This window comes from Neomonachus schauinslandi, chromosome 11 (genome assembly GCF_002201575.2).
Source record: "Neomonachus schauinslandi chromosome 11, ASM220157v2, whole genome shotgun sequence".
Lineage (NCBI taxonomy): Eukaryota > Metazoa > Chordata > Mammalia > Carnivora > Phocidae > Neomonachus > Neomonachus schauinslandi.
This window is the reverse complement of record NC_058413.1, coordinates 46,762,586-46,774,979: the sequence shown is the minus strand read 5'-3', so window position 1 is coordinate 46,774,979 and position 12,394 is coordinate 46,762,586. Positions and strand designations below refer to the sequence as shown.

General features: G+C 37.8%; 1 protein-coding gene across 4 annotated transcripts in view; it reads right to left on the bottom strand.

The window, feature by feature from the left end:
- SBF2 (SET binding factor 2) overlaps positions 1-12,394 on the bottom strand; it is a 467,712-nt gene that overhangs the window by 47,672 nt on the left and 407,646 nt on the right. For all 4 annotated transcript variants that reach the window (XM_044919518.1, XM_044919516.1, XM_044919517.1 and 1 more), the window contains 6 exons: positions 12,210-12,283; positions 10,512-10,707; positions 7,474-7,592; positions 6,094-6,269; positions 3,818-3,963; positions 1,196-1,394 (listed from right to left, as the gene is read on the bottom strand). In XM_044919518.1, the coding sequence (XP_044775453.1) occupies positions 1,196-1,394; positions 3,818-3,963; positions 6,094-6,269; positions 7,474-7,592; positions 10,512-10,707; positions 12,210-12,283 (910 nt within the window). The remainder of the gene's footprint in view (positions 1-1,195; positions 1,395-3,817; positions 3,964-6,093; positions 6,270-7,473; positions 7,593-10,511; positions 10,708-12,209; positions 12,284-12,394) is intronic.

The following is a 12,394-nucleotide window of genomic DNA, read 5'->3' as shown; positions in this document are numbered from 1 at the left end:
AGTAGTATGATTAGATCATAGGGTAGCTCTACTTTTAATGTTTTGAGGAACCTCCATACTGTTTTCCAGAGTGGCTGCACCAGTTTGCAATCCCACCAACAGTGCACAAGGGTTCCTTTTTCTCCACATCCTCGCCAATATCGGTTTCTTGTGTTTTTGACTTTAGTCATGCTGACAGGTATGAGGTGATATCTCCCTGTGGTTTTGATTTGCATTTCCCTGATGATGAGTGATGTTGAGCACCTTTTCATGTGTTGGGTGGGCAGCTATTTGTAAATTTAAACTGTCATTTAAAATAAGATATCTATAGCTTTTCAGGATCAGAGGGGTTGAAACTAACAGTAACATTAAGACAACTTTCTAAAATATGTACAAGGCTTACAAAATACAGAGTAGTTTCATAGCATTATTCTATTCAATCAAACTGGGAATTTATGAATGCAAAGGCAACAACTTACCTGGAGATGAAAGTGCTTATACTTGTGGATGGCGGAAATGTAGTTTTAATAAATATAAATATGGAGCATGGAATAGAACTTAACTGATAGAGGAAAACAGTGAGAGATGACAAGAATAGAAGAAAACATGTTCATTTCCATTCTCTAATATCCCTTGAAAATATTCTAATTAGACAGCATAAGAAAACCCTGTCTACACTTGGGTCAACAAATACAGTGTGGGCCCAAACAGGCTCCGCCCATTCATTTATTTACCATCTACGGCTGCTTTTGTGGCAGAGCAGCTGCAATGAGACCGTATGGTCTGCAAAAGTGAAAATGCGTACTATTGGGTCCTTTAAAGAGAAAGTTTGTAGACCCCTGGCCTACAGCAGACCATTTCTCCTATCTACCTGGGAAAATCCTGTGTTTATTTCAAGTTATCTTCAGTCATGGTAGAAAAGATGCAAATGGGAAGAGAAAGACAAGTAAAAAAAATCCTAAAGAAGACAAAAACTTACCTTTCACCTTTTGCTCTAATCTAGGCACTATTCATTGATATAATTATACTTCTGAGAATGCCAAGGAGATGCTTGCTCATGCTGCTAAAAAACGTCCCTTAAACACACATATCCCTGGAGATCTTGCTCTTAATTTTCTGATATTTTTCTCCCTTTGGGTTATGATGACAAATAGCCCATTCAAGACAAAATAGAAGAAAGGAAAGGTGTCTTTTTGGAGCCCACTAACGGACTTACCTCCGGCACAGTGAATACATCCTGTTGGAGGCAGTGATTCGAAAATACTCTGGTTTTGAGCGAGAAGAGCTGCCACTTATGGTTCCCAGACCTAAACGCTGATAGTCTCTGAAACAAGCTTTTTCCACTAACTGTTCCATTGTAGACTTCTCTGAGGCCTTCAGAGTGGTACTTGTGGGGAGTTCACTATCATCTGAAACTGTGAAGGCAGAAACAGATTTTGACAAAATGATATGGCTCAAAGTAGAGGATTAGAAGCTTCCTTTTGAAGAGGATTCTTAAACCAAGAGTGGTTTATATTAGGGCTACAGGCACGATGTATATATTAAATCCTGTTAATTCCTTAAAGAATCATTATGTTCAAACATAAATTAAAACCATAATGGATAGTCAGGAAATAAAACATCAGGGGCTCAAAATGCCAGGGAAGGGGTGTGCCTGGCTGGCTCAGCTGGAAAAGGATGCGACTCTTGATCTTGGGGTTGTGAGTTTGAGTCCCACATTGGGTGTAGAGATTACTTAAATAAATAAATAAATAAACTTTGAAAATGCCAGGGAAACTAACTCAAATTTTCTAAAAATAATAGAATTTTGGATTCATTAGCCATATTTTTCTGTTTCAATCAGGCTTGCTTATTAACGCCAAAGTATAGTGATTTCTATTTAGGACTTTAAAATAAACATTCAAATTTTGTCAGAGGCTAACTCATCAGTAAAATTTATCTTTAATACGATCACTATACAAACTTCATCATCCAGGTTTCAGTTAACTTTTCAGAACATAAACTTTTTTTAGAAATATCTAGGTTAGGCAGAAGTTCACTCGTGGGAAAAGACTTTTCTTAGAGAGGTATCAAGAGGTTATACTTTTTTTGTGGAAAATATTTTTGTCAGAGGATGTGGTATACATGGGAAACTCCCTCATAATTTTGCAATCACAGGTTACAGAATCACTTAAGATTTTAGTTGTGGAAGGATTTATCCAATAATCAAGCATTTAGGGAGGATTTAAGAAAAACCCCTAACATTCCTAATTGTACTGCATGTTCTAACTAAAAAAAAAAATAAAAAAAAATCCATGTTAAAAACTGTCCTAATTTACTTTATATATTTCTACAGTGAGAGAAATCAAATTAAGGTTTCAGAATTTTTGGATATGTACTCAAAGTTCTAATGTCAAAGGGAATGATATGGCTCTTTTCCATTTAAAGAAAAAAAATACATAACATAATAAAATAAAATAAAATTTAAAAAAAGAAAAAGAAAAAAAAAGGGAGCGCCTGGGTGGCTCAGTTGTTAAGCATCTGCTTTCGGCTCAGGTCATGATCCCAGGGTCCTGGGGGCTCCCTGCTCAGTGGGAGGCCTGCTTCTCCCTCTCCCACTCCCCCTGCTTGTGTTCCTTCCCTCGCTTTGTCCCTCTCTGTCAGATAAATAAATAAAAAAATCTTAAAAAGAAAAAGAAAGAAAAAAACCCGTAACAGCTTATCCCTACAAATACAAGACTTTGTGTTTTAGTTTGTGAACTTCACAATGCAAATATACCATCAGGTACCAGTTTTCTGCTGGCTTTTTATTTTCAGAGGAGCAAAGAGCATTATATAATTTGGTCTTTTGGTAGAATAAATATCATAAAATAACAGTTTTTCTTCTGTGTAATCATAAGAACTTCAAATTAGAAGAGTCAAATACCAATGGGTAATGTCTTTATGGCTTTCCATGTGACTCTAAGGAGGCCAGGGTTCCCACAAATGGTCATTCCAGTAATGCAATGGTGGGTCTTTTCATTGCTCTCAGAGTATGTAGGCACACCTACTGAAATGGAGACCTTTAGCCAGTGATGTCTCTAAATATGAGGTTTCTTTCTTCAAAACGTCCTTATTAGTAGTAGTAGTAGAAGTAGTAGTGGTATAGTCACTAGTGATTGACTAAGATCCTGAAAAGAAAAAGGGTGCAAAGGTATCCTGCCTCCTATTAGATCAGATTCGCCCTAGTGTTAATTCCATAAACATACTCCATAGTGGGTTAAGGAACAGAAAACAGTCGATAAGCCATTTTGTGACTGGTTTCCTGCCTCTATTTTCCCAACCGAGAGGTATCTCAGCTTCTCAGATTCTGTCCTTTTGAATATTTACTAGGCACTTTTTTTCTTACCATCTAAGAACCCTTTCATCTTTGGTCCCTCATTTTGATTCAGAGTACCCACAATGTTCTTACCCCAAACCCAAATCTTTAATTTTGAATACCCAATGTCCTTGTTTCCTTATATTTATTGCATAACAATAAGGTACAGGGGATTACTTTGTACCTAAATTTCCCATGCATTGGGGTTTCTTTCTTTCTCCCTTTGATGAGACCCATGTGACAATGGCCAACCAGCTCTGTGGATTTAGTAAAAGAGAAGTATAATTTAGCAAAATCTTATCTGAACAATGGAATATTGGGAAAATAAATATTCTTTTTTTTCCAATTCTGAGACACTGGTAAGTGCCTCCAATCTTCTCATGAGGTTTAGGTTCTTGTGAGTCTAAGTTTAAGGGCAACTACATCTGAGTGTCTTATTCTTATTCATATAAGAAGAAAGAATAAAACCAATTCATGAAGGAAAAAGGAGTTCTCACATACCTGATATATCATCTTCTTCATTCCATCCGGGACGATTCACTCGCTCTTCCACAATTGTCCCTGTCCTCCTCTTCAATAAATACTGCCGCCCAATTGTCATTTTCCCTGCCCTTTTGGCACCTTTCACAATTGTTTTTGAGAAGGTGCTACAAGTCATAAAACCAAAGAGACCATCAATTTAATATGAGGACAACATTTACATTTTTTGATACCTACACAGCTCAACTTGTTTCCTTTCCACATCCACAGCTACTAGGATTGTCCAGACCCCAGTAAGCCTCTCCTTCTTTAGATCATTTTGTATATGGCAGTAGACTAATTTTCTATAAAACACTGTTGTCATCAGGACAGTTGTAGGCAAAAAGTGCAAGAACCTAGAGTGGCACATAAGCTACTTACTCCAAATTTAAACTCAGTTTGGCTTTTTGGTCAAACATGCCCCTTAAGGCACTCTGGTTATCCACGCCACTGCCTCTACCAGCCCCCACAAGCCACGCTGGTAGAAGTCCTCCTGCATGGGAGCCCGTTTGCTCCCCTCTCTACTAATTCAAACTCTTTCTACTAATTTGTAGGCTTTTCTTTGAGATCATATGACAATTATAGTTAGTACCAGGTTTAAGTGTGTATGTGTGGTGTCCTGCCTTCTGACACCATAAACCTTTACATACTCGACAATTCTAAGGTGTTTTAAATCTTAAAACTGCTATATCTCCCTGGGCGCCTGGGTGGCTCAGTCGTTAAGCGTCTGCCTTCGGCTCAGGTCATGATCCCAGGGTCCTGGGATCGAGCCCCGCATCGGGCTCCCTGCTCCACGGGAAGCCTCTTTCTCCCTCTCCCTCTGCTTGTGATCCTGCTCTCACTGTGTCTCTCTCTGTCAAATAAATAAATAAAATCTTTAAAAAAAAAAAAAACAACTGCTATATCTCCCTTGCAACTGGATAGATTAAGCTTGACACAAAGAGGTTGATTTTATATGTGTGTGTATGTATGTATTTCCTTCCATAGTCCACAGATTCTAAACATAAAACACCATACAAAGCTTTGTATCTTCCATAGAGGGTCGGAATAATAGATGTCACAGGTTCCTCTGTGACTCCACAGTGCTAAGACAAGATGCTTCACTCACTACTGTAAATACCTAGGAAGCTGCTCATGTTTCAGTGTATCATTTCTGGATCTGCATGGTCCCCTTCACTGACCCGGTAACAGTGGTACAGGGGTCAGCTATGCAATTTAGTAATGACACACTGTCTGGAACCTCAACTCTTCTATAATCTCCAGCCTACCCCACTTTTAGGCAAAGAAAAGAGCTTTTCTCCAAAGTCTGCAGAGTACTCCCTAATATGTAATTTGTACTGGCAGATGACCAAATTCTAAGCAATGAATGAACTGAACTTTTGGCCCCTATATTTTATCACCAATTGAAGATAAATTTTAAGCAATTGTTATTTTGTAATAACTGAAATGTAAAAGTTTCAACATAAATTACTAAAAATTTTCATCAGAAAATAAGGGGTCCCACAAAGAAATATGACAACTAAATGCAATGCCTGATCCTGGAATAGATCCTGTACTAGGCAGAAAAAAAAAAGTAGCTATAAAGGATCATCAGCAATTTGAATAAGGACTCTGGGTTAGATAGAAGTTTTATACCAATTCAATTTCCTGGTTATATACCATGGTTTGTTCTTAGAAAATACATATTGATATATTTAAGGATAAAGGGGTGTTATGTGTATAACTCAAACAGTTTAGGAAAAAATATATATGAGAGAGAACGATAAAGAAATGGAGCAAAACATAAACAATTGGTGAATCTGGGTAAATGGTATACAGGAATTCTTTGTGTTATGTGGTAACTTTTCTGTATATTTGAAACTGTACCAAAACAAAAAGTTATAAAAAAGAAAAAAATAAAGGCTACCATCTGTAGATCAAAGCAAAACTGTCTGGATATCAAAGAAAACTGAAGGGCCTGCTCAAAGGCAGTTAGAAAGGAATCAATATGGGTAAAAGGGGGAACAGAATTTCACATTCTAAAAATATATCATGAGCAATGGACATATTGGTCAAAACCTCTTGTAGCGTTTAGTTTTTGGAACTTGTTCCATACACCAGTGCTACCGTTCCATAACTTTCTGAGCTAGGTTCAATGGGCTTGACAGAATGGCAGACAAAAAGAGCTGTCACGTACACACTGACACAAAGGATAGGTCATTTCCCCTGCCGGGGAGCTATGAAAAGGCTGAAATGAAGAAACTTGACTGTCTTCTTACCGGAAGGAGGTGTTCTTTTCCTTCTGTTTCGGTAAAATTATTTGTGGGGTAGTTTGTCCAGCAGCAAAAGCAAAGGTGGTGAAAATGGACTGAGGATAACGGAACTTCATTAGCTGTTTCTTAAAGATCTCTACTACTTCTGGACTCACTTCTTCATCAAACGCTACTTTAATCAACTAGAAATAAAAAGAGAGAAAATACATCAGAAGGATTAATTAAGGATTTCCAGATAACTTCCCCCAAGTTACTGAAATAACAGAAAATAATACTAAATGGCAGAAGTCCAGAGGTTGAGGGGACCTTGGATATCACGTAATATAATTTTTTATTTAAAGAAAAAGGAGTCAGAAAGGTTTACTTGTCATAGATGGTTCACCGGCAAGGAAAATCATCTATCTTGAAGTTGGGTTTCTTTAAGACTATCTTTTCTATGATGGGATAGAGATATTAACTTATAGTGGCTGAAGTAGGAAACATGTCCTTCTTTTTTCTCAACTGTTGGTTATAGATGGGGAATTTGGCCTAAGGAAGCCTCTTCTTAGATATCATAAATCTAGTATATAGAATCCTAACCAATATAGCCAGGCAATATTCCAGTTTAGAGTCCTTTGGCAGGTGGAACAGTGAAGAAATCCCTAGGAGGCCCCTGCCCCCAGGTGATGGGAGAAGGTCTGGAGCCTAGAGATCAGCAGCCTCACATTTCACACAATGAGCACATGAAGGTCCTAGGGTGGCTTCCTGGATAGAAGGAATGAGGCAAGAACCAGTGCCCTCAAAAATCTGAGAAGTCAGAGACAAGGCATAAAAATAGGAAGAGCAAAATATCACAGACTGAGAACTGTAAAAAGGAAAAACTAAGAGAAGATCACTCTTCCAGTATCTGCTTTGTATCAGTAATTCCACAAGTTCTGATACATTCAAAGCCCCCTAGAAAAACCTCTGCTTAATTAAAGGTTATTTAGCTAGTACCAATAGTACTTTAGCCCTGACTATAATTCTTAGAGTTTTATCTCTTCCACAGGAGGGCCATAGGGCATTTCCTTCTGAAACAGGTACCAAGAGAACTGCTTTCTATCTACAGCCTTTATCAAACACAAAGGTATGACTTGGCAAAGAACAAGAGTCAATAGTGTGTGTCCGAATTTCTAAGATCACTAAATATTGACAGATAATCTGTTGGTACTCAGTTGGCCAAGGGGTTCAGGAAGTGGGGGATTAAATACAGAATGATTCAGGGGTTTACTCAGTTCAAGATTACCCTCTCAGACCCTCTGATCCTCCTCATCCTCTAACTTCTGACCCCATTACCACAGAAAGTGGCCACATCATTTGTACAAAACTTTTAAATAGTAGTAGAGGAATGGCTCCCTTTCTTAATACCTGAAAAGATGCTGATGTAATCTGTAGTCCCTCTTGCTGCAACTGGTTCTGCATCGTAATCTTCTTCTCCTTGGTGATGGAGGCAATAGGAAAACTCCGCACAACTGTCTGCTCACCAACTACAGGAAAGCAGGACACACACTCAGCAATAGCACTTTACTGCTTATTTATAGAGTTTCTGCTTCCCATTTTATCAGCCTCTGCTAAAGAAATGTATTAGGAGAGGACAATGCCCAGGAATGCAGTGAGAGAAAATGCCATGATTCTAGAATCACATTCATTGATTTTATTGCATGACAATTCACTCCTGAGACATGATCCTTTCCTGGAGCGAATGAACCATCACAGTCTGCCTACCTTCATTTTTTCTATTTCCCCAACCTGCTGTGTGCCACACCAGATCACCTGGCTTAAGGGAATCTTAAAGATTCTTAATCTTAACGGCATCCATGATATTTAATGTAAGTATAAAGCAAAAGAGAAAAGATTTTTTTTTTAAGATTTTATTTATTTATTTCAGAGAGAGAGACACAATGAGAGAGGGAACACAAGCAGGGGGAGTGGGAGAGGGAGAAGCAGGCTTCCTGCTGAGCAGGGAGCCCGATTTGGGGCTCAATCCCAGGACCCTGGGATCATGACCTGAGCCGAAGGCAGACGCTTAACGACTGAGCTACCCAGGCGCCCCGAGAAAAGATTTTTAAAATGTGTTTCCATACGTGGTAAAAGTGCTGTACCTTGTATTTGTGGCTTCATAGAAGATACAGGACTAAGCTTAGGCTGAAGAGTTTTAGGAATTTAAATACTAAAGCAAATAAGGGAAAATATAATTATTTATCAACTACTAGAGGTTGCGAAGATGCAAGTCTAGAAAATAAGTAGCACATGCAAAGCCTCTCTTGGAGAGTTCAAAGTTCCCCCTGGGAGAGAAGAGTCACATGCCGAATATAACATGTCATTAGGTCCTTGGTTTGAGGGACAGGGCTTTAAATATTTCAGAAAGGGAGAAGATTTCTGCATGCTAGATGACTTGAGAATGATTCCTGGAGGAAAGGAGAGGGAAGGTGAGCGTTGAAGAGAACATAGGTTTGGATTTGCAGAGGGAAAGAGGAGGGAATTTCAGGCAGTGGTACAAGTGAAAGAACAGGAGCAGCAATGGGCAAGGCCCCTTGGCTAGTAAGCCGGAGGGGTGAGAACTGAACTAGGTTTATGAGTTCATACGTACATCCACTTATCATCATCAGAATTTCTCATTCCCTGGATCTGTCAACTCCTAACCTGGAAAATTCTGATTATCCTCTTATGTTGAGCTCATATCCAGAGGCTAAACAAAATTAGGATGTATACGAAATTTAAGTCCTAGGATGTATTAAACAACCTACGCTTATATAACACATATAAAATTATCAGATTCCTGTGTGTCATTAAAGGAGATATTTTGAATTAGAAATTTAAAAAGAGAAATAAAATAAAAGAGGCAGTAAGAAGGCTTTCTCTGATAAAAATAAATTCCCTAAAATACAAAATTGACCCAAAAATTGACAGGAAAAAACAAGAGAACAATATAAGCCGTCACACTAAGTATGGTTTTGATTTTTTAAAAAGAAATAAATTGGAACAACTTAAGTGACCAAGTATCTCATATATTTATATCCCCAGAATGTATGTTTGTGGCCACTGAGCTCCCAAGTCACAGTACAAAAGAAATTGTAAATACTGGATATTTAGTTTCTTTTAAAATTACATTTGCTTTCAAATACAAATATAATTTACGTATGGTGATATGACAGGAGAGGGCTGAAAAATTCTGCTCCATTTTCACTCTTTTTCAATGAATACAACTATTCTATAGATTCATTTTGTTTATTGAATTTTATGAGCTTTTTGTTATTATATGGTAAGCACTCTTTTATGAATAAGACAATAAACCATCTTGATCCTATCCAAGCATCTAAAGTCCACTGTCTAACAAAATGTGCAGCACATATAGCACATCTCATCAAATGTTACTGAATGAATAACTGCAGATGAGGGAGGAACTTTAGTGACCATTTATCCTAATGGTTCTCAATCCTTACTATGCATCATAATCACTTCTGGGGCTTAAAAATGCACAGATGCCTGGGTCCTAGAATCCTATTCCAGGTATTAATTCAACTGTGTGAGGGTTGGGCCCAGATCGGTAGGTTTTTTTTTAAAGCTTCCCAGATAATTCAAATATGCAGTCAAGGTTGAGAACCACTGAATTATCACCAAACAAGCCCAATTCTCTAATTTTATAAAAGGGGAAACTGAAACTCAGAGAGAGGTCAGGGGCCTTAAGATATCAACATTGGTCAACAGCAATCTAAATCTGAGCTTCTTATTTGGAGAGCAACAGTTCTAGCCCAAATCTTATATGCTTTTCCGATCAACCAGAAGAGTTTAGAAAGAGATTACAGTGATTTAAAAAAGATAATTCAGACTTGATAGGGCATGCTATTCCTTCTAATATGGAAGACTGCATAGAGTAGTAGAAAATAGAAATAGAAGTTGAGGGAGTTTAGTGAATGGAAGTTGCCTGCCAAGAGGAAAGGGGGTTAGTTGAAATGTGATGAGAGGAAGTGGGGTTAGTTAGTGTTGTACAACCTTGTGATGTTTAGCATATCCTTCCACAAAAGGAATCATGTATCTGGAAGACCTGAGCCTTACAGTTAACTACAGGACTCAGAAAGGTGGGACAAATCAGCAGGAGACATTGTTAGCAGCTATATACTATGAATATCCCTAAGTCACAATATACTGCCTCATGAAATTATGACTGTTTCAGTGAATGAACCCTTGATTTACTGTTTAGAAGATACCCTTGGTTCTTTAAATTGGACTCTAAAATCCAAATTATCATTAGCTTTGACAGACAAAGGATTCTAAAAAATAGTTCGTGACAAAAGGCTTACTTTGAATCAGAAATGATCTGTAAATTACTGCACACAAATGGAATCAAAACCTCAAGTAGCAAGCCCATGGATATCCATATTCTGATGGCATAATAGGAGTCATACCTAGCTGATCATGGGGAGTCCCCCTGAAAAGAATTCTATATGTGGTGAGGAACAAGGCTCCTTCTGCTGGCAGGAGCTGAGGGCCTCCAAGAAGGCCTCCAGTAGCTTCTTCTCTTCCATCAGGGTCTAGCAGGACTCGAAGACCTTCACAGACAATTTCTTCTCCTGGCAGTAGGGCAGGTCTAAGAATCTTGGGCTGACAACAGAGAAAGCATTTTAAACACGAATCTTGTGGGGTTTCCAACACTTAGACCAAAGTTATCTTTTCAGTTGCAGATCTAAAAAACCCGAGTCAGACTGCTTAAGTAGCCAAAATGAGAAAACAGATTTGGGAAGGGGCAGAAAGATGTTTTTGCATCCAAATGTGGAAAGATTCTTTGCTTATTAACAGTAAAAATCATTGGAAATTACAAAGACGTTTAAAATATCTATTCAGTGGAACATTTTGCAACCATTAAAAATAATGACCTAGATCTGTATGTGTTAACATAGAAAGATATCAAGGATACATTGTTAAGTAAAAACAGCAAGATGTAAACCAGTATGTATATTATAATTCCCTCTTTTTGGAAAAAGAAAAATATTGTGAGAATATGGACCAAACTGTTAAAGGTGGTACTATCATGGTTAAGGGCAGAGGTGAGGTGGGGTTGGAAAGACCATGGAGGACTTTCACTTTGTATAATGTGTATTTCTTTAATAGTTTGATTTTATACAAAGAGCATTGTTACTTCTGTAAAGTTAAAAAACAAATAATTAGAAAAACAGATGCATCTTTAAAAGGATCTGCCCTTCTTGGCCTTTATTGAAGATTAACAAAATAAATGGCCATATGATGAACAATTACACATCTTGGGAAATACACAACCACATGATACACTCCTCTGAAGATACCAGTGCTAAAAGGAAAAAAAAAATCACCTCTCCTGAAGATCTAATATGCTTATTTTTTACTAAGCAATAAAAACTATATAAATCAGTACTATTCTTTTTGTTGGCTCTAGGAAGCTCAGAGCTAAATGTAAAGCCAAAATTGTAATGATCATGTCTCAGATTTCTCATAGAAATATCTTGCCTATCCATCTGGCTTCTGATTTTTCCTTTGAATTTATTTTTAATAGTTCTGTTATATAGGTAAGAGGGTCCTGACCCTAGTCCACAGATAGGTGCCAGACTAGGGGCAAAATAATCATCGGGGAGGCTTGTACTTGAAAGTTTAGATTCCCAGGCCAAAGTCTCAGGAAACTCCAATTCAGGAGGCTGGGGGGGGGGTTCAGGACTCTCAATTTTTAATAGACTTCCCAGATTCCCAGATGCTTGTGATGTATGCTTATAATGTAAACAGATTCAGGAACCTGGTATTTTTATGGTAATTGCCTTAAGTCCTTTTTTTCTGGAAGTAGGCAGGGCATAAAATCTTGGCTTGGGCTTGGAAGAATGTTCATAATTTATGCCCTGCCTATAAAAACAGACTCAACAAGAGGCTATTATTGCTCCTTTGTTGAATCTACTATTCTACTTCAGTATCTGTTTTAGGAGGATCTACATGATAAACTCCTCTGAAAGTTTAATGTATCATTAAAACTGGAGTCTCTGTAAAAGGTTAGGAGTAGGTACTTTCTGGGGCACAAAAGTCTATTGTTGCTGTTTTTAAGAAAAGATGTTATACCCTGAAAGCATGTAGTCTGGAATAATTACCTTCTGTATAGGTGGGAGTCTTCTACTCTCTCGATGTACTGCTTCTAGGGTCTCAATGTGCATAGCTACAATTCCTAGGATAAGTCAGAGTATTCAAAATAAAAGAGTACAAAATAAGCAGAATTAATACAAATTCTGAATATTTTAGAATTAAAAACAATCACAGTTTGGTGGTTCCTCAAAAA